A 26744-nucleotide genomic window follows, 5' to 3' on the forward strand; every position below is an offset into this window, starting at 1 on the left:
TCGGGAGGACACCCATATAGGAGAGTCGGGAGGACCTCCATACAGGAGACTCGGGAGGACCTCCATACAGGAGAGTTGGGAGGACCTCCATACAGGAGAGTTGGGAGGACCTCCATACAGGAGAGTTGGGAGGACCACCATACAGGAGACTCGGGAGGACCACCATACAGGAGACTCGGGAGGACCCCCATACTGGAGACTCGGGAGGACACCCATATAGGAGAGTCGGGAGGACCTCCATACAGGAGACTCGGGAGGACCTCCATACAGGAGAGTTGGGAGGACCTCCATACAGAAGAGTTGGGAGGACCTCCATACAGGAGACTCGGGAGGACCACCATACAGGAGACTCGGGAGGACCCCCATACTGGAGACTCGGGAGGACACCCATATAGGAGAGTCGGGAGGACCTCCATACAGGAGACTCGGGAGGACCTCCATACAGGAGAGTTGGGAGGACCTCCATACAGAAGAGTTGGGAGGACCTCCATACAGGAGAGTTGGGAGGACCTCCATACAGGAGACTCGGGAGGACCCCCATACTGGAGACTCGGGAGGACACCCATATAGGAGAGTCGGGAGGACCTCCATACAGGAGACTCGGGAGGACCCCCATACAGGAGAGTCGGGAGGACCCCCATACAGGAGACTCGGGGGGGACCCCCATACAGGAGACTCGGGAGGACTGCCATACAGGAGACTCGGGAGGACCCCCATACAGGAGAGTTGGGAGGACCCCTATACAGGAAAATCGGGAGCACCCCCATACGGGAGAGTCGAGAGGTCCCCCATACAGGAGAGTCGGGAGGACCCCCATACAGGAGAGTCGGGAGGACCCCCATACAGGAGAGTCGGGAGGACCCCCATACAGGAGAGTTGGGAGGACCCCCATACAGGAGAGTTGGGAGGACCCCCAAACAGGAGAGACGGGAGGACCCCCATACAGGAGAGTCGGGAGGACCCCCATACGGGAAAGTCGGGAGGACCCCCATACGGGAAAGTCGGGAGGACCCCCATACAGGAAAGTTGGGAGGACCCCCACACGGGAAAGTTGGGAGGACCCCAAGCAGGAAAGTCGGGAGGACCTTCATACAGGAGAGTCAAGAGGACCTCCATACAGGAAACTCAGGAGGACCTACATATGGGAGAGTTGGGTGGACCCCCATATAGGAAAGTTGGGAGGATCTACATATGGAAGACTTGGGAGGACCTCCATACGGGAGAGTCGAGAGGAACCCCATACACATTAGATCCATCCCGTCCTGCCGATGAATGTAATGTGTACGGACGCCATCACGGATCCTGGGTGAGGCCATGACCGGTTTGGTTGGTGACCACCTGTTAATGAGTCCGTTAAAGGTTAATGAGCCTATGATGCGTATGCTATCACTCTCTATATACACTGTCTACATATACTGTATATATATGTGTGTGTGTTCTGCACACAGGCTGATAACAGATAACACAGGGTGTGTTCTTGTCTATTATAGACAACAATCATCTCACAATCCCCGGATCGGAGCCGCACAGACAGCAGTAATAAAAGTGAAGGATAGGAGCGTCGGCACATTCACAGAAGAAAAATCTATAAAACCTCATTTTTATTGCCTAAAGGGAAAAAAACAATGTAAAAAATGTTTTTATAATCTAGATATGAGCGGCCGGCTCATTCATATGTTTATCCGAAAAAGTGAAAGGTCTCAGAAGCTTCTGTCCTCAGTCATTAGTGACGTGGTGCCCATCCTCCGGTGACACGTCTGCTCCTGGTGACCCGTGACATTGGCTTTTGTATTCTGGGACAATGGAAATGTGGGAAAGACAAGTCGATGACGGGCGCACAATGTGCTATACATACAGACTAAGGTAGGGACTGGCGGAGCGGGTGCCGTGGGCGCACCGGAGCAGAGACCATCCTTCTTAGGGTTGGGAGAGAAAACTGTTGGAAAAACAATTTGGGGTGGCCTTAAAGGGGTTTACCAGTACTTAAAGGGGTTTGTCAGCGTCTGCTATAAACAGTATACAAAATCCGAACAGCACAGCTCTATACGTAGTGTACACTGGAGATCAAAATTAGAGGACAGCACACAATTTCCTGAATGTTGCGGTCGTTGTGTCGTCCTATGTGATTATATCCTATCATGAGGAAACTCGCAGGATTTTCCTCTTATTTCATAAATTTAATTTATTGTAAAGCACATACTAAAAATGTAAAAGAACACGGATCAAAATTAGAGAACACTTTCAGATCTCTGCAATTATTGGTGCTAATCTGGCACCTGGTGCTAATTTCCTTAATTATCTGACAAATCCTATGTAACTGGCATCTAACAATTCAGTTTGCAATGACTTTGCCGTTCCAAAGTGACTGAAACCCTCCGGCAGCAGGTTGTCAAGATGAAGGCCAAAGGGGTGACCCGATCAGCCATAACAAGAGAAGTTGGTCGTTCCAAGTCTGTGATTTCGAGAATATTGCTTATTTACAACATCACAAACTCTTTCAAGTCCCCCAAAAAGGCTGGTTGCCCTCGAAAGACAAAGGCAAGAGAGGACAGAATAATGCTGAGAATCTCCATGGGTAAACGTTTCTACACTGCAGCTGGAATTGTTCACCAGTTCAGCACTGAACGCTGTAAGGATCTGTCTCGTCATACAGTGTCACGACATGTAAGAGCATTTGGACTGAAAGCCGAATCTGCAGTGACCAAACCTCTCATTAGCAGAAAGAATCAAAATAATAGACTCGCCTTTGGTGAGGAGCATGTTGTGTGGACAGAGAAGTGTCCACAGTTCACTTTAGTAATGAAAACAAGTTTAATTTATTTGGGTCTGATGGGAAACATTATGTTTGTCGACGAACTGGGGAAAGACTGTGTTAAGAAGTCAGTGAGAGCTAGTGGAGGACGGGTCACGGTTTGGGGAATGTTTTCTGCAGCAGGAGTTGGACCTCACATAGAGGTACATGGCAGAGTGAATGCAAGTGTGGATCAGAACCTTCTTCACAACACGTGGCTCCTTACTTGCGTTCATCACTCAATCAGCAGCAATTTTCATGCAGGACAATCCCCCTGTCACACAGCAAAATGGGGAAATCAGATCCTGGAAACAGGAGTCCTGATCTAAACCCAATAGAAAACCTCTGGAAAATCCTTGGTGACAAAGTTATGGCCAAGAAACTCACAACAGTGAAAGAACTGTGGAAGAGACTGGAAGAAGAGTGGGCCAAAGTCACACCAGAGCAGTGTGAGAGCCTAGTGATGTCTTGAGGCTGCAGATGTGCTCATTCACAGCGACGGCCGGTGCACGTCCTACTGATTGTGACTGTTACCTGCAGAACATTTACTGATCATCTCTCTCTGTGCTACAGTTATTGCTGTTCTATAATTATCATCATCATGTTTTGGGCAAAATAAAGGTTTTATATTGATAAACTTTGGATCTTTTGTAAAACCCTGTCCTAGTGGCACGGTGCACCCCTCACAGGAAACCTTCACATGGTCATCAATGGAGATTACAAATACCAGAAACGTCCACTACTTAGTGTATGGAGCTGTTCTTAATATGAGGAGATATCCCCCAGATCTGATTAATGACGAATCCTAAGGATAAGTCATCAATATTTAAGCCCCAGACCCACACATTGGTGTCCATGGACATCAGTGACCATACAATGCAAATGCAGGCTGAGTAATTCATCTATCACATGCCTCTAACAGCAGCGACCAGAGCTGGCTCTGATCGCTGGTGCTTAACCCTCTAGATTCCACTGTTAATCACTGACCGCGGCATTTAAACGGTTGCGTTACTAGTGCGCGAGTGTTGTGGTGGAACTTGATCGCACGATGCCAGTGTTCTGCTGCCATCTATGGGCTTCATAGGAGACTAACAGCACCTGCCTCTAACAGCAGGAGCCGGAGCTGGTTCTGATCGCTGGTGGTTAACCATTTAGATCCCACTGTTAATCACTGACCGCGTCAGTTAAACGGTTCTGTTACTAGTGCATGAGTGTTCTAGTGCAACTTGATCGCGGGTTGCCAATGTTCTGCCGCTATCTAAAGGCTTCATAGAAGACTAACAGCACTTGTCTCTAACAGCAGCAACCGGAGCTGGCTCTGATCACTGGTGTTTAACCGTTTAGATCCCACTGTTAATCACTGACCGTGTCATTTAAACGGTTCCGTTACTAGTGCACTAGTGTTCTGGTGGAACTTGATCGCGGGATGCCAATATTCTGCCGTCATGTATGGGCTTCATAGGAGGCAAACAGCACCTGCCTATAACAGCAGCAACCGGAGCTGGCTCTGATCACTGGTGGTTAACCATTCAGATTCGACTGCTATTAACTGACCGCAGCATTTAAACGGTTCGGTTACTAGTGCGCGAGTGTTCTGGCGCAACTTGATCGTGGGATGCCAATATTCTGCCGTCATGTATGGGCTTCATAGGAGGCTAACAGCACATGCCTCTAACAGCAGCAACCGGAGTTGGCTCTGATTACTGGTGGTTAACCATTTAGATTCCACTGTTATCAACTGACAGCGGCATTTCCACTGCTATTAACTGACAGCGGAATTTAAATGGTTCCGTTACTAGTGCGAGAGTGTTCTGGTGGAACTTGATTGCGGGACGCCAATGTATTGCATATATCTTCATAGGAGACTTACACCTGCCTCTAACAGCAGCAGCTGGAGCTGGCTCTGATCGCTGGTGTTTAACCGTTTAGATCCCACTGCTAATCACTGACCGCATCATTTAAACGGTTTGGTTACTAGTGCGTGAGTGTTCTAGCGGAACTTGATCGCGGGATGCCAATGTTCTGCCGCCATGTATGGGCTTCATAGTAGACTAACAGCACTTGTCTCTAACAGCAGCAACCGAGCTCGCTCTGATCGCTAGTGTTTAACCATTTAGATCCCACTGCTAATCACTGACCGCATCATTAAAATGGTTCGGTTACTAGTGCGCGAGTGTTCTAGTGGAACTTGATCGCGGGATGCCAATATTCTGCCACCATGTATGGGCTTCAAAAGAGACTAACAGCACATGCCTCTAACAGCAGCAACCGGAGTTGTCTCTGATCACTGGTGGTTAACCATTCAGATTTGACTGCTATTAACTGACAGCGGCATTTAAACGGTTCCGTTACTAGTGCACAAGTGTTCTGGTGGAACTTGATCGCAAGATGACAATGTTCTGCCATCATGTATGGGCTTCATAAGAGGCTAACAGCACCTGCCTATAACAGCAGCAACCGGAGCTGGCTCTGATCACTGGTGGTTAACCATTTAGATTCCACTGTTATCAACTGACAGCGGCATTTAAATGGTTCCGTTACTAGTGCGCGAGTGTTCTGGCGGAACTTGATCGTGGGATACCAATGTATTGCCTCTATCTATGGGCTTCATAGGAGACTTACAACATCTGCCTCTAACAGCAGCAGCTGGAGCTGGCTCTGATCGCTGGTGTTTAACCGTTTAGATCCCACTGCTAATCACTGACCGCGTCATTTAAACGGTTCCGTTACTAGTACGCGAGTGTTCTGGCGGAACTTGATCGCGGGATGCCGCCATGTCTGGGCCTCATAGGAGACTAACAGCACCTGCCTCTAACAGCAGTGACTGGAGCTGGCTCTGATCACTTGTGGTTAACCATTTAGATCCCATGTTTATCACTGACAGTTTCTCTATATACAAATTTCACTAGGGGAAAGTGGGGGGTGGGGCTAAAAAAAAAAAAGTAAAAATGAATAATTTTCTTTAAAATAATATAAAAAAATATATAAATGGTTAGATAATATAAAGAGATCGAAAATAAGAAGCGTATATGATATCGCCACATCCAAAAACGTTTAATCTATCAAAATATAAAATTATTTGATCCATAAAATAAACGTCGAAACGCCAGAATTTCCATTTTTCGATCAGGTCATTTCACCCGCCCAAAAAAATGCAATAAATAATAAAAACGTCATCATCCTCGTATGGCTTTGTTGATTTAAAAAAAAAAAAAAAAATGTATGGTTCTGGGAAAAAGGAAAGAAAAAAAAAATGAAAGCGCAAAAATAAAAAATGGTCTGGAATAAAAAAAAAAGTTAAAAAAAAATCCGGTTAGGCTCCGTGGGTGCCGACCAAACCCGTACATATTTATTTATTTTTAGTACAAAAGAGTTGTCAGAGAGGTGAGTGATCCCCGTGGGTGTCGCATACGGCATTAACCCCTGCAGTGCTGCTGTCACCGTCACAGAATCCGGCGCACGGCTCAGCGCGAAAGCGCTTGCACACAATAGTCAGCGGTCAATCTGATGACAAATGGCCGCTTTTATCATGCACTCTGCACCGCAGCCTGTGACATTTATCCAGAGCAGGAAATACGAGTTCTGCTCTGAACTTCCTGGTGTGTCCCTGTGATCTCGCAGCGAGCTGACAGTGACAGCTCCGCAGCAGGACGTCTACCTTGTCATACCAGCGCTGGAGTTCATGGGGGTATTCAGGTAAAGAGATCTGCTTTCACCTTTCCTCAATTTCTGCAAAAGTGTCCTGCGTGATATTGGAGTTCAGCCTGTTTTTACGCTTCGTTGACACTCTTTTACTTTCATTTTATAGATTTGGGAAGTCTTGATGTTTTAGTCCCATATGGACTGAATTGTATCCATTTCTCACTAGGAATATCCAAGATTATGTCATAATAGATATGAGGTACCGCTATGGGCACGAACAACACCCCAAGGGACGGATGGTTGTTGGTGCCCACAGCCGGACCTACTATAAGGAATAGAATTTGGCAGATTTTTAATTTTTAATCTGTATCCAAACTGCCCTATTGTAGATTGGTAGATATGCATGCTCGGATGCTTGATTCTGTATGCCGTCAGTGCCCCTTAAAGGGAACCTGTCTCCAGATTTTGGCCTTATAAACTAAAACTAGCACCTTAAGCAGTGCCCGTACTGCATTCTATAAAGGTGCACGTTACCCCCTGACCCTCCCTCCCCTGTAGGCCCCAGAAATACCTTTAGAAAATCTCCCGCCCTATATGTAAATTATCCGGTCTGATGGGCGTCCTAATCTGCACCTCCTGTGCCTCCTTTCACCCTATTCCTGTGCTGATTGACGTGGATGACCCCTCAGACGCCATCCACATAGGCGGGTAAAATCTACATATTCCCAGCTCGCGCAGGCGCACTTCGCACTGCCCTGTTGCTGGCAAAGCTGTAAACATAGGTGCGCCTGCGCAAACCGGTGACTTCTGTGCGCAGGCGCGAGATTTTTCCCGGCGATGTGGGTGACGTTACCCACTTTATCCACTTCTCTATTCACAGTGTCTCAAGATCGGGCTCTGTTTTCAACATATAGGTTGGATATGCCATAAATCTCAGAAACTGGAATACCCCTTTAAGGAATAAGGAAATTTGGGATCCACCAAAAACAAACTTCCCGCTACTTTTTGGCAAAAAAGCAAAATAACTGCTAAAATATGTGTTAGTACATCAATATTTGCATTGTTTTCCAGTGTTGTATTCTATATGGATGCATGGCTAGACAGTATTGATATTTAATGCATATGCATGCTCAGTTTACCTGAGCATGCATTGTTATCAATGAGGAGAAATGTAAAAGCTGCACCAACGATATATTATTTCTATGTGAATAGTCATTTTTATGGTAGAATCCTGGAGGTGGATCTGACCTCTTTGTAGGACCAGGCATGACCAGGAATGACAACAAACAGAGATCTTGACACAGAATGTATACAGGAAAACTGCAAAATGTAACAACACTCAATTGCTGAAATCAGAATATCCATTTAAAGGGATTGGGTCACATTTACAAAATGGGTATTGTCAGATAGTGCTTGAAAACATGAGCAAATTTGCAATTTACTGCTTACTAAAATTTTAAACCGTTTTTGAGATATTAACAGTTTTCTTTTGATTACTTGCTGGTTGCCATGGAGACCGACTACTGCTGCTAGACAGCAGAACATGTGTAGTGCTTACACACTCTTTTCTATTGATCTTGTAAGCACTTGTTTTGAAGCTGGAGAGCGCTGATGCCTCCTACTGCCAGCCAGCCTCAGCGCAGTTCTTACAAGCTAGAGAGCAGCGGTGGTCGGTCTCCTAGGCAACAAACCATAAACAAAAGAAAAGTGTTAATATCTCAGGAACGGCTGAGAATTTTAACAAGCAGTAAATTTCAAAAGTGCTTGTTTTTATCAGCAGTATCCAAAAATGTCCATATATGAAGACGGGAAAAAAACCCTTTAAGGAGTAATGTGAGCTCTTACACTCTATAGCCCTGTCTCCTTATATCAGTTTGCAAGTGTCGGCTTTGGTTTCACTTTTGTATTTTTTTTTCCATTGTCTCTTCTCTCCGTAGAGATGATTTCCCAGAGGAGAATTCAATTTCTGCGCTTCGGCGTCCTGACAATTCTGGCGCTGGCTGTGGTGAAGTTTATGCATAGAGGCAGGTGGGTGGTCACACACTATCATATGGGTTTCTCTAGCCTTTTGCCCTTTTCACACAACCATGGCAACAAAATACTAATATGTGCCTTTTATAGAGTCCCCTTCCTGGGTACCATCAAGTTCCCAAATTACAAGGTGTCCCATTAGCCCTCCCAGCAATCAGCTGCGATCTCTTGGACAGGTGTGTAATTTCCCTGCAGCTCCCCCGCAGGAGAAGTTGGTTATTACTACACTGGTGTCTCACTAGCCCTCCCAGCAATCAGCTGCGATCTCTTGGACAGATGTGTATTTTCCCTACAGCTCCCCCGCAGGAGAAGTTGGGTATTACTACACTGGTGTCCCACTAGCCCTCCCAGCAATCAGCTGCGATCTCTTGGACAGGTGTGTACTTTCCCTACAGCTCCCCCGCAGGAGAAGTTTGGTATTACTACACTGATATCCCATTAGCCCTCTGAGCAATCAGCCATGATCTCTTGGACAGGTGTGTAATTTTCCTGCAGCTCCCCCGCAGGAGAAGTTGGTTATTACTACACTGATATCCCACTAGTCCTCCCAGCAATCAGCTGTGATCTGTTGGACAGGTGTGTGTTTTCCCTGCAGCTCCCCCGCAGAGAAGTTGGGTATTACTACACTGATATCCCACTAGTCCTCCCAGCAATCAGCTGTGATCTGTTGGACAGGTGTGTGTTTTCCCTGCAGCTCCCCCGCAGAGACGTTGGGTATTACTAAACTGGTGTCCAATTAGCCCTCCCAGTAATCAGCTGTGATCTGTTGGACAGGTGTGTGATTTCCCTACAGCTCCCCCGCAGGAGACGTTGGGTGTTACTACTCTGGTATCCCACTAGCCCCCCAGCAATCAGCCGTGATCTCTTGGACAGGTGTCCCTGCAGCTCCCCCGCAGGAGAAGTTGGGTATTACTACTCTGGTGTCCCACTAGCCCCCCCAACAATCAGCTGCGATCTTTTAGACAGGTGTGTAATTTCCCTGCAGCTCCCCCGCAGGAGAAGTTGGGTATTACTACACTGGTGGCCCACTAGTCCTCCAGCAATAAGCTGCGATCTCTTGGAGAGGTGTGTATTTCCCTGCAGCTCCCCCGCAGGAGAAGTTGGGTATTACCACACTGGTGTCTCACTAGCCCTCCCAACAATAAGCTGCAATCTCTTGGACAGCTGTGTGATTTCCCTACAGCTCCCCCGCAGGAGAAGTTGAGTATTACTACTCTGGTGTCCCACTAGCCCTCTGAACAATCAGCTGTGATGATCTCTTGGACAGGTGTGTAATTTCCCTGCAGCTCCACCGCAGGAGAAGTTGGGTATTACTACACTGGTGTCCCACTAGCCCTCCCAGCAATCAGCTGCAATCTCTTGGAGAGGTGTGTGATATCCCTGCAGCTCCCCCGCAGGAGAAGTTGGGTATTACTACACAGTGCTATATGCAAAGTCTTCCAGAGTAGGAGACACTTTTTATAGCTGGCATTGCAGTTCAGTGCTTATATACAGTCATGGTTGAAAGTGTTAGCACCTTTGAAATTATTCCAGAAAATTATTGCAATTACATGTTTTGTTACATTGGAACAACAGAAATAAAATAGAAAAACAAGGCATATTGTCACTCAAAACTCCAAAAATGGGCCGTACAAAATTGTTGCCACTTCAGAACTCTCCAGCGCTTTGTTTCCAACCATTTATGGGGCTTCTTGAAGTCTGTTTGGGGTCATTGACCTGCTGGAAGACCCCTGATCTAGGACAATCCCAGCTTTCTGAAATTGGGCGCTACATTGCCACCCAAAATTATTTGGTAATCTCCAGAATTCATGATGTCTTGCATGGTCAGGGCCCCCAGTACCAGAGGCAGCAAAACAACCCCAAAACATCTCTGACCTCCACCATGTGTGACTGTAGGTCCTGTGCTCTTTTCTTTGTCAACCTCATTACATTTTCGGTGAAGAGTAGAATGATTTGCTTTACTAAAAACCTCTCTCTTGATCTCATCTGTCTCCAAGATGCCTTCTCAGAAGAATTTTGGTTACTTACGTACATTTTGGCAAACTGCAATCTAGTTTTTTTCTGTCTCTGTGTCAGCAATGGGGTCCTCCTAGGTCTCCTCTAGAGAGTTTCATTTTAATTCAGATGTTGATGGATAGTTTGCGCTGACACTGATGCCCCTGAACCTGCAGGACAGCTTACATTTCTTTGAAACTTGATTGGGGCTTATCCACCATACAGACTATCCTGCGTTGCAACCTTTCATCAAGTTTCTTCTGCTGTCCAAATCCAGTGCCATATGTTGTAAACTTCTTTATTATGTTACACATCGTGGAGAAAGAAACATCAAGATCTCTGGAGATGGACTTGAAACCTTGAGATTGTTGATAATTTTCAACTATTTTAGTTCTCAAGTCCTCAGACAGTTCTCTTCGCCTCTTTTTGTTCTCCATGCTTAGTTCGGCGCACACACAGACACACAATGCAAAGATTGAGTCAACTTCTCCCCTTTTTATTTGGTTTCAGGTGTGATTTCCATTTTGCCCACACCTGTTACTTGCCCCAGGTGAGTTTGAAGGAACATCACATGATTAAAACAAACACGAAACACAAATAAAAGGATGTAGCAGCTCTCTGTAAGCTCCAAGACAAATGCAAACAAATAGTTTCTGATGCTTTTTGGGGGTTTTATGTGAAATTATATCTAATTTGACTTTTTTTTCCTCTGTTTTTTTTGTGTTGTTCCATACACACAAAGAAAATAAACATGTGTATGACAAAACATGTGTAATTGCAATATTTATTGGGGATAAATACTGATAAAGTTTTGGATTAAAGCTAAAAATATTGTTTTCATATGGATATGTGAGAAGATAGAATTAGAGATGGGCAAAAAGATTCACAGGACCCTGGTAGGGCAATCACAGCAACTGATCCAGAGTCCTGACAACTTACTCCTCCGGTACTCGAACATTCGCATTCTGGATGCCTCTTCTGATTACTAGACCTCATGCAGCCAAATTGGAAAATTTATGATCGTTCTCCAATCCCCCATAAACATGGGTACTCAGTTTGGATGAACATTTATGTGTATTCAATGGGCAGAGGGGAGAAAGCCGCGAGGAACAAAGTATTGGACATTACTACTGCCCGATCCTTCTCTACCCTAACATCATCTGACGGGTGACAGTCGGGATGCTCCCATACACACCAGATGACTGGACAGTCCTATCGAAATTGTGGGAAGAGGTAGCTGCCAGAAGAGTTGGGAAAGGTAGCTGGCAGAGGAGTATGGGAGAGGTAGCTGCCGGAGGAGTAGGGGAGAGGTAGCTGCTGGAGGAGTTGGGGAGAGGTAGCTGCCGGAGGAGTTGGGGAGAGGTAGCTGCCGGAGGGGTTAGGGAGAGGTAGCTGCCGGAGGGGTTAGGAAGAGGCCGCTGCCGGAGGAGTAGGGGAGAGGTAGCTGCCGGAGGGGTTAGGAAGAGGCAGCTGCTGGAGGAGTAGGGGAGAGGTAGCTGCTGGAGCAGTTGGGAGAGGTAGCTACCGGAGGGGTTAGGGAGAGGTAGCTGCCGGAGGGGTTAGGGAGAGGTAGCTGCCGGAGGGGTCGGGGAGAGGTAGCTGCCGGAGGGGTCGGGGAGAGGTAGCTGCCGGAGGGGTCGGGGAGAGGTAGCTGCCGGAGGGGTCCAGGAGAGGTAACTGCCGGAGGGGTAGGGGATAGGTAGCTGCTGGAGGGGGTCAGGGAGAGGTAACTGCCGGAGGGGTTAGGGAGAGGTAGCTGCCGGAAGGATAGGGGAGAGGTAGCTGCCGGAAGGGTAGGGGAGAGGTAGCTGCCGGAGGTGTTAGGGAGAGGTAGCTGCCGGAGGGGTAAGGGAGAGGTAGCTGCTGGAGGGGGTCAGGGAGTGGTATCTGCTGGAGGGGTCGGGGAGAGGTAGCTGCTGGAGGGGTCCAGGAGAGGTAGCTGCCGGAGGGGTAAGGGAGAGGTAGCTGCTGGAGGGGGTCAGGGAGTGGTATCTGCTGGAGGGGTAGGGGAGAGGTAGCTGCTGGAGGGGGTCAGGGAGAGGTAACTGCCGGAGGGGTTAGGGAGAGGTAGCTGCCGGAAGGATAGGGGAGAGGTAGCTGCCGGAAGGGTAGGGGAGAGGTAGCTGCTAGAGGGGTCGAGGAGAGGTAACTGCCGGAGGGTCGGGGAGAGGTAGGTGCCTGAGGAGGTGCCTGAGGAGTTGGGGAGAGGTAGTTCCGGAGAGGTCTGGAGAGGTAGCTGCTTGAGGAATCTGGGAGAGGAAGCTGCCGGAGGGGTCGGGGAGAGGTAGTTGCCGGAGGAGTTGGGGAGAGAGAGTTCCAGAGGGGTCTGGAGAGGAAGCTGCCAAATAAGTTGGGGAAAGGTAGCTGCCAAACGAGTTGGGGAGAGGCATCTGTAAAAGAAGTCGGGCAGAAGTAGCTGCCAAAGAAATTAGGGAGCGTTAGCTGCCGGGAGGAGTCAGAGAGAAGCAGCTGCAGAAGGAGTTGGGAGAGGTAGCTGTGAAAGTTACTGGGGAGAGGTAGCTGCCGGTGGGGTTTTGGAGAGGTAGCTGTTGAAGGAGTTGGGAGAGATAGCTGCCAAAGGAATTGAGGAGAGGTAGGGTTGGGGAGACGTAGTTGTCGAAGGAGTCAGGCTAGATAGCCACCAGTCTAACGGTCAGGTAAACCATGGCTTGGCCTACAGCCAGCTATCATGTATGGGCCCCTTAGTCACAGGTTTTGGGGTTAGCGACCGTTCTAGGTCATCGTAACCCCTTTGATTCTGTGTCTGGCTCTTCCTAAGGTTCCTCAGGGATCGGCATCTTGTAGTTATGACCCATCTTTGGATTTCTTACCTCAGATTACCAGGACCCTGGAGTGTCCGGTTTTTCATTATTTGGAATTTTGATACTGTGAGCTTCTCATGTGATCCATGTCATTATGGGGTCTCTCCTCGTTTCCTGGGGTCCTCCCATACATCCACCCATCACACTGGCCATAGAGGATCATTTCATGCCTGAGATCCATCTCGCCATCACATCATGTGTTACTTATGTTTGTGGATATTGTTTTTCTCATTTTCCGGTCTTCAGTGGTCCTCAGGTAACCCAGCCCAAAAAGGAAGAAAAAAGGGATGACTTTTTTTGGGGTGCGAAAGTGGAAAGTCCAATAGACCCGGTTATCAAGGACCTTCCCCCGGAGCCGCCACGTGAGGAGCATGCCGCCATTCAGTCAAAGACGAAGAAAGTGGCCGGAAAGGTGGCGAAAGATTTCAGCCATATTGAGATGAAGCTCGTCCACCTGGATCTGAAGGGGGCTCCCCCAAAAGTGGCCTACTACGAGCAGGTGAGACCAGCAGCTCATATTGTTCCCCGCGCTGCTTCTGGCTGCACCCGTCTAACCACATCTTGCCGCCGTTGGTCAAAGGCACCGGTTGTGATATGACCCTTGGGATCAGACTAGATTAGACTAGCTGCTGCTGTTTTCCTAATCCATGCTTTAGGCTAGGTTCGCACACTGCGTCTTTTTGACGCTGCGTTTTTGTGCGTTTTTGGCCGCTAAAAACGCACAAAAACGCACCTTCGTCGAAAATTTGGTGCGTTTTTTGCTGCGTTTTGCTGCGTTTTTGCTCACTGCGTCTTTATGCGTTTTTTATCAGTGAACAAAAAAAAAAGGTCTGATGTCATTTCCTTCTTCAATGTGTTCTTCATTCTCCACTAGTGTATGCAGAAGAGCAGACAGCTGCAGAACTACAAGGCTCAGCATACTCCATCCAATAGTGTATGCAGGAGAGCAGACAGCAGCTGCAGAACTACAAGGCTCAGCATGCTCCATCCAGGACTATATGCTTGAGGGAGAGTCAGGGGGAGCAGACCTACAAGGCTCAGCATCCTCCTTCCAGGACTGTATGCAGGATTTCTTTGCCCCCCCAAACAAAAAAAATGACGTGGGCTTCGCCATATTTCTGTATGCTAGCCGGGTACAGCAGGCAGGTACGGGCTGCCCCCAACCCCCAGCTGCCTATTTGTACCCGGCTGGGAACCAAAAATATAGGGAAGCCCTTTTTTTTTAAATTATTTCATAAATTTCATGAAATAATTTTAAAAAAAAAATGACGTGAGCTTCGCCCAATTTTTGAGTCCAGCCGGGTACAACTAGGCAGCTGGGGATTGGAATCCACAGTGCAGGGTGCCCATGCTTTCTGGGCACCCCCGCTGTGAATTGCAGTCCCGCAGCCACCCCAGAAAATGGCGCTTTCATAGAAGCGCCATCTTCTGGCGCTGTATCCAACTCTTCCTGATGCCGGGTGGCCCGCTGGGTAATAATGGGGTTAGGGCTAGCTGTATAGCTGGCCCTAAGCCCGAAATTCATGGTGTCACGCCAATATTAGACATGGCCACCATGAATTTCTAGTAAAGATAAAAAAAAACACAACACACAGAAAAATATTTTTATTAGAAATAAAACACAACACAATTAGTGACTCCATCTTTATTGAAATAAAGAACCCCCCCTCCGCAGTAATCCTGGGTCAGGGTCCCGCGCCGTCCAATCCGGATCCAATATCATCTGATCGGTTTGCTGGAAGGCAAAGCGATCAGATGATGTGTCAGGATCAAGTGCCTGAATCCCATCACACATCAGCTGATTGTATAAAAGCCGTTTATACAATCAGCTGATGCATCAGTAGAAAAAATAATACTCACTTATGTGCTGATTACCGGCAGCTCCTGCAGCGATGGGGCGGGAGTCTGATCTCGTCCGATCGCTGCAGCAGCTGCCGGTAATCAGGGATGAAGTCTCCTGACGCATCCGCTGATACCGGCCGGGCGCCCGCGTCACCGCGATACTTACGATCACCTGATGCGTCAGGTGACTGCATCAGGTGATCCATCACCAGGTCCTGCATGCATCGGAGGTTTCCCGGCCGTCTGCACACAGCCGGAGCGGGGCTGGCGATACCGTGAGAGGAGATGGGAGCGGGCATGGCACCGGGACCCTGCAGACAGGTGAGTATAACTTTTTTTTTTTTTTTTTTCTACTGTTAACTTTTGTTTTCGCAGCTGCTTCCACCTCCTGCCTGTACATGGCGCCGCACGGCAGCATACATGCACAGGACTGGAGGTGGACGCGACGGTGACGGTACCGGGAGGATTCACGCTTCTGTATATACTGACAGAAGGAATCCTCTTCCTGTACACGTCACTTTACTACCCACCTCCTGCGTTTATAGCTGCGTTTTTGGTCTTAGAAACGCACCAAAACGCACCAAAACGCAGCTATTTGCGTTTCTCATTGCGTCTTTCAACATCCCATTGAACTCAATGGATGAAAAGCGCAGTGAAAAACGCGGGAATAATTGACATGCTGCGTTTTTGTGGCACCACAAAAACGCAGCTGAAAAAAAACAGATGTGTGTGGACAGCAAAAATGAAAACTCAGACTTTGCTGGGGAAGCAAAGTCCTGCAGTTTTGAGGCCAAAAACGCACCCGAAAAACGCGCAAAAACGCTGCGAAAAACGCACTGTGGGCACATAGCCTTACACTGCAGCGCTACTTATTTAGATTGGTTTACACGTGTAGAAATCAATCACAAGGTCTACAGCAAAAAAGTGCATCAAAAGGAAGTGAGGAATAAGGAGTTGTCTCTGTCACTTGATTTGGTGCAAGGGATTCTCCTCCCAAATTTAAGTTAGAAAATCTGATTAATAAAGCAAAATTGGGAGTAGCATCACCGCGAAACACAGGAGGGATAGCAACCGGCTGAATGCCAGGTACAGCAGAGGGATCGGCACAGAGGCGAAACGCCCAATACTGAAGAACAGGGCAGAGAGCAAAGCAGGCACTCAGTATGCTGCCCCCTCCACACAGTGAGATGCCCCCTCCACAGTATAATGCCCCCACAGCCCCCTCCGCACAGTATAATGCCCCCACAGCCCCCTCCGCACAGTATAATGCCCCCACAGCCCCCTCCACACAGTGAGATGCCCACACAGCCCCCTCCACACAGTGAGATGCCCCCTCCACAGTATAATGCCCCCACAGCCCCCTCCACACAGTATAATGCCCCCTCCACAGTATAATGCCCCCACAGCCACCTCCACACAGTATAATGCCCCCTCCACAGTATAATGCCCCCACAGCAACCTCCACACAGTATAATGCCCCCTCCACAGCATAACGCCCCCACAGCCCCCTCCACACAGTGAGATGCCCCCTCCACAGTATAATGCCCCCACAGCAACCTCCACACAGTATAATGCCCCCTCCACAGCATAACGCCCCCACAGCCCCCTCCACACAATGAGATGCCCACACAGCCCACTCCACACAATATAATGCTCCCACATCATCCTACATTCAGTATGATTCCCCCACAGCCACCTTTACACAGTGAGATGCCCCCCCCCACCACACACACACAGTATGATGCCCCAACAGCCCTCTCCACTTAGTATGATACCCCACAGCCCCCTCCACACAGTGAGATGCTCCCACAGCCCCCCCACAGAGTATGATTCCCCCACAGCCCCCTTTACACAGTGAGATGCCCACACACACACACACACACAGTATGATGCTCCCACAATTTCCTCCACATAGTATGATACCCCCACAACCGCCTCCATGCAGTATGATGCCCCCTATACACTGTATTATACCCCCAAAACCCCCTTCCACAGAGTGGAGGAGACACATCCATCAGAAGACAGGGACACAAATCATCTTCTATCAAAAAGGCAACCAAAATGCCCAAAATGAATTAGGAGGCAAATAAACTGGCACAGCACACCCGTCCCGCTCCTGTGCAGTGCTCAGTGTCTGCGTGCCTTACGCCAGGCCGCGCGGCCAGCACCCCGCTGCATTGCAAAAATAGTGCAGAAGACAAAGGTGAGGTCCATCCTCACAGGAAACCACTGCAGCAGTGAGTGAATTGTGAGGTTCTGCAGCAGCTGTGGGGCCTGTACTGATGTTCCGTTTACTGTCATGAGGACAATATGTGAGGTGTATTGTGAGGTTCTGCAGCAGCTGAGCTGTCTGTGACATTGTGCAGCAGCTGCAGAACCTCTTTGTATCGTGATTGGATGATGTAGTAACCAGCTGCCCTTTGTCTCCGCATAGATATTTCCGCTCCTCTCCAAGCTCGGGGCGAATGGTTTGCTGATGGAGTACGAGGACATGTTTCCGTTCAGTGGAAATCTGTCCGTCCTGAAGTCGCCGTACGCCTACAGGTGAGAGGCTCAGATCCACAGCCCGCTAATATAGGGACCACCCGGCCCGCAATACAAAGGGAGACCCCGAAAACGGGGCGGCAGTGGGGTGTGCAGTGTCAGTGTATGCTGGGAGATGTAGTTTCTGAAGGGAAATGGCTCATCCACAGCGAGTGCCACATTATAAGCAGTCTACAGCAGAGCGGACTCCAGTGCCACATTATAAGCAGTCTACAGCAGAGCGGACTTCAGTGCCACATTATAAGCAGTCTACAGCAGAGCGGACTCCAGTGCCACATTATAAGCAGTCTACAGCAGAGCGGACTCCAGTGCCACATTATAAGCAGTCTACAGCAGAGTAGACTCCAGTGCCACATTATGAGCAGTCTACAGCAGAGCGGACTCCAGTGCCACATTATAAGCAGTCTACAGCAGAGTAGACTCCAGTGCCACATTATAAGCAATCTACAGCAGAGCAGACTTCAGTGCCACATTATAAGCAGTCTACAGCAGAGCGGACTCCAGTGCCACATTATAAGCACTCTACAGCAGAGCGGACTCCAGTGCCACATTATAAGCATTCTACAGCAGAGCAGACTCCAGTGCCACATTATAAGCAATCTACAGCAGAGCGGACTCCAGTGCCACATTATAAGCAGTCTACAGCAGAGCGGACTCCAGTGCCACATTATAAGCAGTCTACAGCAGAGCGGACTCCAGTGCCACATTATAAGCAGTCTACAGCAGAGCGGACTCCAGTGCCACATTATAAGCAATCTACAGCAGAGCGGACTCCAGTGCCACATTATAAGCAGTCTACAGCAGAGTAGACTCCAGTGCCACATTATAAGCAGTCTACAGCAGAGCGGACTCCAGTGCCACATTATAAGCAGTCTACAGCAGAGCGGACTCCAGTGCAGCATTATAAGCAGTCTACAGCAGAGCGGACTCCAGTGCCACATTATAAGCAGTCTACAGCAGAGCGGACTCCAGTGCCACATTATAAGCAATCTACAGCAGAGCGGACTCCAGTGCCACATTATAAGCAGTCTACAGCAGAGCGGACTCCAGTGCAGCATTATAAGCAGTCTACAGCAGAGCGGACTCCAGTGCCACATTATAAGCAGTCTACAGCAGAGCGGACTCCAGTGCCACATTATAAGCAGTCTACAGCAGAGCAGACTCCAGTGCCACATTATAAGCAATCTACAGCAGAGCAGACTCCAGTGCCACATTATAAGCAGTCTACAGCAGAGCGGACTCCAGTGCCACATTATAAGCAATCTACAGCAGAGCAGACTTCAGTGCCACATTATAAGCAGTCTACAGCAGAGCGGACTCCAGTGCCACATTATAAGCAGTCTACAGCAGAGCGGACTCCAGTGCCACATTATAAGCAGTCTACAGCAGAGCGGACTCCAGTGCCACATTATAAGCAGTCTACAGCAGAGCGGACTTCAGTGCCGCATTATAAGCAGTCTACAGCAGAGCGGACTCCAGTGCCACATTATAAGCAGTCTACAGCAGAGCAAACTCCAGTGCCACATTATAAGCAGTCTACAGCAGAGCAGACTTCAGTGCCACATTATAAGCAGTCTACAGCAGAGCGGACTCCAGTGCCACATTATAAGCAGTCTACAGCAGAGCAAACTCCAGTGCCACATTATAAGCAGTCTACAGCAGAGCAGACTCCAGTGCCACATTATAAGCAGTCTACAGCAGAGCGGACTCCAGTGCCACATTATAAGCAATCTACAGCAGAGCAGACTTCAGTGCCACATTATAAGCAGTCTACAGCAGAGCGGACTCCAGTGCCACATTATAAGCAGTCTACAGCAGAGCGGACTCCAGTGCCACATTATAAGCAGTCTACAGCAGAGTAGACTCCAGTGCCACATTATAAGCAGTCTACAGCAGAGCGGACTCCAGTGCCACATTATAAGCAATCTACAGCAGAGCGGACTCCAGTGCCACATTATAAGCAGTCTACAGCAGAGTAGACTCCAGTGCCACATTATAAGCAGTCTACAGCAGAGCGGACTCCAGTGCTGCATTATAAGCAGTCTACAGCAGAGTAGACTCCAGTGCCACATTATAAGCAGTCTACAGCAGAGCAGACTCCAGTGCCACATTATAAGTAGTCTACAGCAGAGCAGACTCCAGTGCCACATTATAAGCAGTCTACAGCAGAGCAGACTCCAGTGCCACATTATAAGCAGTCTACAGCAGAGCGGACTCCAGCGCCACATTATAAGCAGTCTACAGCAGAGCGGACTCCAGCGCCACATTATAAGCAGTCTACAGCAGAGCAGACTCCAGTGCCACATTATAAGTAGTCTACAGCAGAGCAGACTCCAGTGCCACATTATAAGCAGTCTACTGCAGAGCAGACTCCAGTGCCACATTATAAGCAGTCTACAGCAGAGCGGACTCCAGTGCCACATTATAAGCAGTCTACAGCAGAGCGGACTCCAGTGCCACATTATAAGCAGTCTACAGCAGAGCGGACTCCAGTGCCACATTATAAGCAGTCTACAGCAGAGCGGACTCCAGTGCCACATTATAAGCAGTCTACAGCAGAGCAAACTCCAGTGCCACATTATAAGCAGTCTACAGCAGAGCGGACTCCAGTGCCACATTATAAGCAGTCTACAGCAGAGCAGACTCCAGTGTCGCATTATAAGTAGTCTACAGCAGAGCAGACTCCAGTGCCACATTATAAGCAGTCTACATCAGAGCAGACTCCAGTGCCACATTATAAGCAGTCTACAGCAGAGCGGACTCCAGTGCCACATTATAAGCAGTCTACAGCAGAGCGGACTCCAGTGCCACATTATAAGCAGTCTACAGCAGAGCGGACTCCAGTGCCACATTATAAGCAGTCTACAGCAGAGCGGACTCCAGTGCCACATTATAAGCAGTCTACAGCAGAGCGGACTCCAGTGCCACATTATAAGCAATCCACAGCAGAGCGGACTTCAGTGCCCCATTATAAGCAGTCTACAGCAGAGCAAACTCTAGTGCCACATTATAAGCAGTCTACAGCAGAGCGGACTCCAGTGCCACATTATAAGCAGTCTACAGCAGAGCGGACTCCAGTGCCACATTATAAGCAGTCTACAGCAGAGCGGACTCCAGTGTCGCATTATAAGCAGTCTACAGCAGAGCAAACTCCAGTGCCACATTATAAGCAGTCTACAGCAGAGCGGACTCCAGTGCCACATTATAAGCAGTCTACAGCAGAGCGGACTCCAGTGCCACATTATAAGCAGTCTACAGCAGAGCGGACTCCAGTGCAGCATTATAAGCAGTCTACAGCAGAGCAAACTCCAGTGCCACATTATAAGCAGTCTACAGCAGAGCGGACTCCAGTGCCACATTATAAGCAGTCTACAGCAGAGCGGACTCCAGTGCCACATTATAAGCAATCCACAGCAGAGCGGACTTCAGTGCCCCATTATAAGCAGTCTACAGCAGAGCGGACTCCAGTGCCACATTATAAGCAGTCTACAGCAGAGCGGACTCCAGTGCCACATTATAAGCAGTCTACAGCAGAGCGGACTCCAGTGCCACATTATAAGCAGTCTACAGCAGAGCGGACTCCAGTGCCACATTATAAGCAGTCTACAGCAGAGCGGACACCAGTGCCGCATTATAAGCAATCCACAGCAGAGCAGACTTCAGTGCCACATTTTAATCAATCCACAGCAGAGCGGACTTCAGTGCCCCATTATAAGCAGTCTACAGCAGAGCGGACTCCAGTGCCACATTATAAGCAATCTACAGCAGAGCAGACTTCAGTGCCACATTATAAGCAGTCTACAGCAGAGCGGACTCCAGTGCCACATTATAAGCAATCTACAGCAGAGCAGACTTCAGTGCCACATTATAAGCAGTCTACAGCAGAGTAGACTCCAGTGCCACATTATAAGCAATCTACAGCAGAGCAGACTTCAGTGCCACATTATAAGCAATCTACAGCAGAGCGGATACCAGTGCCGCATTATAAGCAATCCACAGCAGAGCAGACTTCAGCGCCACATTATAAGCAATCTATAGCAGAGCGGACTCCAGTGCCACATTATAAGCAGTCTACAACAGAGCAGACTTCAGTGCCACATTATAAGCAGTCTACAGCAGAGCGGACACCAGTGCCACATTATAAGCAGTCTACAGCAGAGCGGACTCCAGTGCCACATTATAAGCAGTCTACAGCAGAGCGGACTCCAGTGCCACATTATAAGCAGTCTACAGCAGAGCGGACTCCAGTGCCACATTATAAGCAGTCTACAGCAGAGCGGACTCCAGTGCCACATTATAAGCAGTCTACAGCAGAGCGGACTCCAGTGCCACATTATAAGCAGTCTACAGCAGAGCAGACTTCAGTGCCACATTATAAGCAGTCTACAGCAGAGTAGACTCCAGTGCCACATTATAAGCAATCTACAGCAGAGCAGACTTCAGTGCCACATTATAAGCAGTCTACAGCAGAGCGGACACCAGTGCCGCATTATAAGCAATCCACAGCAGAGCAGACTTCAGTGCCACATTTTAATCAATCCACAGCAGAGCGGACTTCAGTGCCGCATTATAAGCAGTATACAGCAGAGCAGACTTCAGTGCCACATTATAAGCAGTCTATAGCAGAGCGGACTTCAGTGCCGCATAATAAGCAGTCTACAGCAGAGCGGACTCCAATGCCACATTATATGCAGTCTACAGCAGAGCAGACTTCAGTGCCACATTATAAGCAGTCTACAGCAGAGCGGACTTCAGTGCCTTATTATAAGCAATCCACAGCAGAGCGGACTCCAGTGCCACATTATAAGCAATCCACAGCAGAGCAGACTCCAGTGCCACATTATAAGTAGAGTACAGCAGAGCAGACTTCAGTGCCGTATTATAAGCAGTCTACAGCAGAGCAGACTCCAGTGCCACATTTTAAGCAATCCACAGCAGAGAAGACTCCAGTGCCGCATTATAAGTAGAGTACAGCAGAGCAGACTCCAGTGCCTCATTATAAGCAGTCTACAGCAGAGCTGACTTCAGTGCCGTATTATAAGCAGTCTACAGCAGAGTGGACTTCAGTGCCGTATTATAAGCAGTCTACAGCAGAGCAGACTTAAGTGCCAAATTATAAGCAGTCTACAGCAGAGCGGACTCCAGTGCCACATTATAAGCAGTTTACAGCAGAGCGGACTCCAGTGCCACATTATAAGCAGTCTACAGCAGAGCAAACTCCAGTGCCACATTATAAGCAGTCTACAGCAGAGCAAACTCCAGTGCCACATTATAAGCAGACTACAGCAGAGCAGACTCCAATGCCACATTATAAGCAGACTACAGCAGAGCAGACTCCAGTGCAGCATTATAAGCAGTCCACAGCAGAGCAGACTCCAGTGCCGCATTATAAGCAGTCTACAGCAGAGCAGACTCCAGTGCCACATTATAAGCAGACTACAGCAGAGCGGACTCCAGTGCCACATTATAAGCAGTCTACAGCAGAGCAGACTCCAGTGCAGCATTATAAGCAGTCCACAGCAGAGCAGACTCCAGTGCCGCATTATAAGCAGTCTAATCCTCTAATCTAAGGTGTAATGGGGTCCTGGGGGTCCAGTAGCCGCCCCTGTAGTAAGGTCCCTCCTATAATATATATGACCCACTTCTTTAGTCAGACATGGTCGCTTCTGCCTCGGTTCTGGTTCTGACCCGTCTTCGCTCTCCGCAGTGATGATGACCTTGAGAAGATTTTGCACCTTGCGGAGATCAACAACCTTGAAGTGGTCCCGCTGGTGCAGACGTTCGGGCACATGGAGGTAAGTGTCGGGCGTTGTAGGGTGTGCCCCGTTACCCCGGAACTGCTGATATCATTTATTACAGCTTTATAATCTGCGTTTATAGCGCTATAGGGCGTCGCTGTGGTCACAGCCGGGGTCCACTATAGTGCGGACACACTCCTACATGATCGGGATGTTTAAAGGGAAAGTCCAGGACGCAGTTCCCAGTGACGCCCTATAGTGCTATATGCTGGTTTCTTCCAAAAAATAGCGCCACACTTGTCCACAGGTATTACACCTCTGCTCTATTGAAGTGAATGGGGATGAGATCCCTCTGATAACTCTTCCTGGCAGTTGACCTGGTCCTGCAAAAAACAAGCCTTCGTACATTTATAAGGATGGAAAAATAAAAAAAGCAATGGCTTACGGAAGAAGCGCAAAAACACAAGAAAAACTCAGTTGAAAAACATGGAATGCTGGGACTTGTAGTTCTATAATGACATCAGGGGGAGTAACTTGGTCCTGCTTTTCATAGTTAAGGAAGTTTATTGCGCCGGGTAGAGCAGTAAAACAATAACTTTCACCCACATATACATCGAACATTGCAGAGAAATGAACTTTGATCCTATGTACAGGTGCTGCGAGGGCGGCCGCAGGTTTCCAGATCATTTACTCATCCAATCAATGTTTTTTTTTCCTGTACAATATTTTTTTTACTATGTGTGTTTTTCTGCCCTACCTGCTGCTGTTATTACTGTACTTTAGTAGCCAAAAAGACCAAAAAAAAAATACTATGTTCACTACCTGCAGCCACCACTAGATGGCGCTCTCTGCACACTGAGTGTGCTATGTATGAACTTTCTGCAGTCCAGAGCTCCCTCTAGTGGTCACTGCTGGTAGAGCGCAGTAGTTATTTCCGCTATCGTCTGACATGGTGTGTTTCATTTAATTATTCTGCAATTGTGAAAAAATTCCATCATCTTTACCTAAAGCCTATCTTTTATTCTTTACAGTACGTCCTGAAGCACGACAAGTACAGAAACCTCAGAGAGGTGGACCGGTACCCCAACAGCATGAACCCTCACAATGCGGAGACCCTGCCGCTGATTAAAATGATCCTCAGCCAAATTTTGCAAAAGCATCCAAAGAGCAGCTGGGTCCATATTGGATGTGATGAGGTGAGATTGTGTTTGCAGCGCTGCCATAAAGCGTACAGAACAAGACAGATACCAGATCACTAATGGATTCTCGGTTAACTCATTCTACGCCCAGCAATATGCAGGCAAACAAAGAGCCTCTAAAAAACAAATGGTGCAACATTTTTAATAAAACCCAATTGCCAAAAATTATTTTTAGCCCAAAATACATGCATTTATGTAAAAAAAAATGCCCTTAAAGGTGGCAGTAACTTGTTAATACACAAAACTTGCAACATTTTGTTATATTTCCTACATAGATATGTCTGCTCTAATTTGTACGACCTCTCACGCATCTAAAAAAAAATGTCTAACTAGGGGGAGAGGAGGGAGATGCAGCTGCAGCCACTGTTATAGGTATAGGCAGGTGAGACGGTAGGGTGAAGCCATCCAATTGGTCAGAGCAAACATCAAGCCAGGATAATTAAAGGGGCACTCCACGATTAAAAAATATTGCTACTTTCTTTGGGAAAGCGCCACACGGTTCTCAGGTTGTGTTTGGTATCGCAGCACATCTCCATTCACTGCAATGCAGAGGAGGTGTAATACCAGACACAGCCAATGTGCAGATAGGGGCGCTGTTTATGGAAGAAAGTAGCCATGTGGTTCCATCCAGTCCTCGACTTTTCGCTTTCGAGGGAGGTTTCTGAAGGGTCTCCCAATATTACATATAATGGCTCGCTGACCCTCACAACTTTAGGTTTACCATCTTGGGGAAGGACAAGATTCCAAGTCGTGGCTGAACAGTAATAAAGGAGACCTGGGCAAGATGTTCCTCGGACACCTGAAGAACGTGGTGGACTTCCTGTACGCTCAGTTCCCAGAGAAGACCCAGCTGATGTGGGACGACATGCTGAGGAGGCTGAGCATCGAGAACATTCAGGGTGAGCCAATCACAGGGTGGAGTGGGTGGGGCTATAACACAGTGTAACCAATCACAGAGTGGCATGGGTGGGGCTATAACACAGTGTAACCAATCACAGGGTGGCGTAGGTGGGGCTATAACACAGTGTAACCAATCACAGGGTGGCATGGGTGGGGCTACAACAGTGTATCCAATTACAGGATGGCGTGGGTGGGGCTATAACACAGTGTAACCAATCACAGGGTGGCGTAGGTGGGGCTATAACACAGTGTAACCAATCACAGGGTGGCATGGGTGGGGCTATAACAGTGTATCCAATCACAGGGTGGCATGGGTGGGGCAATAACAGTGTATCCAATCACAGGGTGGCGTAGGTGGGGCTATAACACATTGTAACCAATCACAGGGTGGCATGGGTGGGGCTATAACAGTGTATCCAATTACAGGGTGGCATGGGTGGGGCTATAACAGTGTATCCAATCACAGGGTGGTGTAGGTGGGGCTATAACACAGTGTAACCAATCACAGGGTGGCATGGGTGGGACTATAACAGTGTATCCAATCACAGGGTGGCTTAGGTGGGGCTATAACACAGTGTAACCAATCGCAGGGTGGCATGGGTGGGACTATAACAGTGTATCCAATCACAGGGTGGCATAGGTGGGGCTATAACAGTGTATCCAATCATAGGGTGGCATGGGTGGGACTATTACAGTGTATCCAATCGCAGGGTGGCATGGGTGGGGCTATAACAGTGTATCCAATCACAGGGTGGCATGGGTGGGACTATAACAGTGTATCCAATCACAGGGTGGCATAGGTGGGGCTATAACAGTGTATCCAATCATAGGGTGGCATGGGTGGGACTATTACAGTGTATCCAATCGCAGGGTGGCATGGGTGGGGCTATAACAGTGTATCCAATCGCAGGGTGGCATGGGTGGGGCTATAACAGTGTATCCAATCACAGGGTGGCATGGGTGGGGCTATAACAGTGTATCCAATCATAGGGTGGCATGGGTGGGACTATTACAGTGTATCCAATCGCAGGGTGGCATGGGTGGGGCTATAACAGTGTATCCAATCACAGGGTGGCATGGGTGGGGCTATAACAGTGTATCCAATCACAGGGTGGCATGGGTGGGGCTATAACACAGTATAACCAATCACAGGGTGGCATAGGTGGGGCTATAACAGTGTATCCAATCACAGGGTAGCATGGGTGGGGCTATAACACAGTATAACCAATCAGATCAAGGC

The 26744-nt window shown here is 48.4% G+C and overlaps 1 protein-coding gene across 3 annotated transcripts in view; it reads left to right on the forward strand.

Moving 5' to 3' along the window:
- LOC142245519 (hexosaminidase D-like) overlaps window positions 1-26744 on the forward strand; it is a 45700-nt gene that overhangs the window by 3114 nt on the left and 15842 nt on the right. The window contains exons 1-7 of one of the 3 annotated variants that reach the window (XM_075318286.1): window positions 1831-1863; window positions 8371-8461; window positions 13528-13780; window positions 17558-17667; window positions 23375-23462; window positions 24437-24601; window positions 25320-25503. In XM_075318286.1, the coding sequence (XP_075174401.1) occupies window positions 8373-8461; window positions 13528-13780; window positions 17558-17667; window positions 23375-23462; window positions 24437-24601; window positions 25320-25503 (889 nt within the window). In that variant the 5' untranslated portion in view covers window positions 1831-1863; window positions 8371-8372. Of the gene's footprint in view, window positions 1-1830; window positions 1864-6397; window positions 6488-8370; window positions 8462-13527; window positions 13781-17557; window positions 17668-23374; window positions 23463-24436; window positions 24602-25319; window positions 25504-26744 lie in introns of those variants that run through there. The other 2 variants (XM_075318284.1, XM_075318285.1) reach the window with 2 other exon arrangements.

This window comes from Anomaloglossus baeobatrachus, chromosome 7 (assembly GCF_048569485.1).
Source record: "Anomaloglossus baeobatrachus isolate aAnoBae1 chromosome 7, aAnoBae1.hap1, whole genome shotgun sequence".
Lineage (NCBI taxonomy): Eukaryota > Metazoa > Chordata > Amphibia > Anura > Aromobatidae > Anomaloglossus > Anomaloglossus baeobatrachus.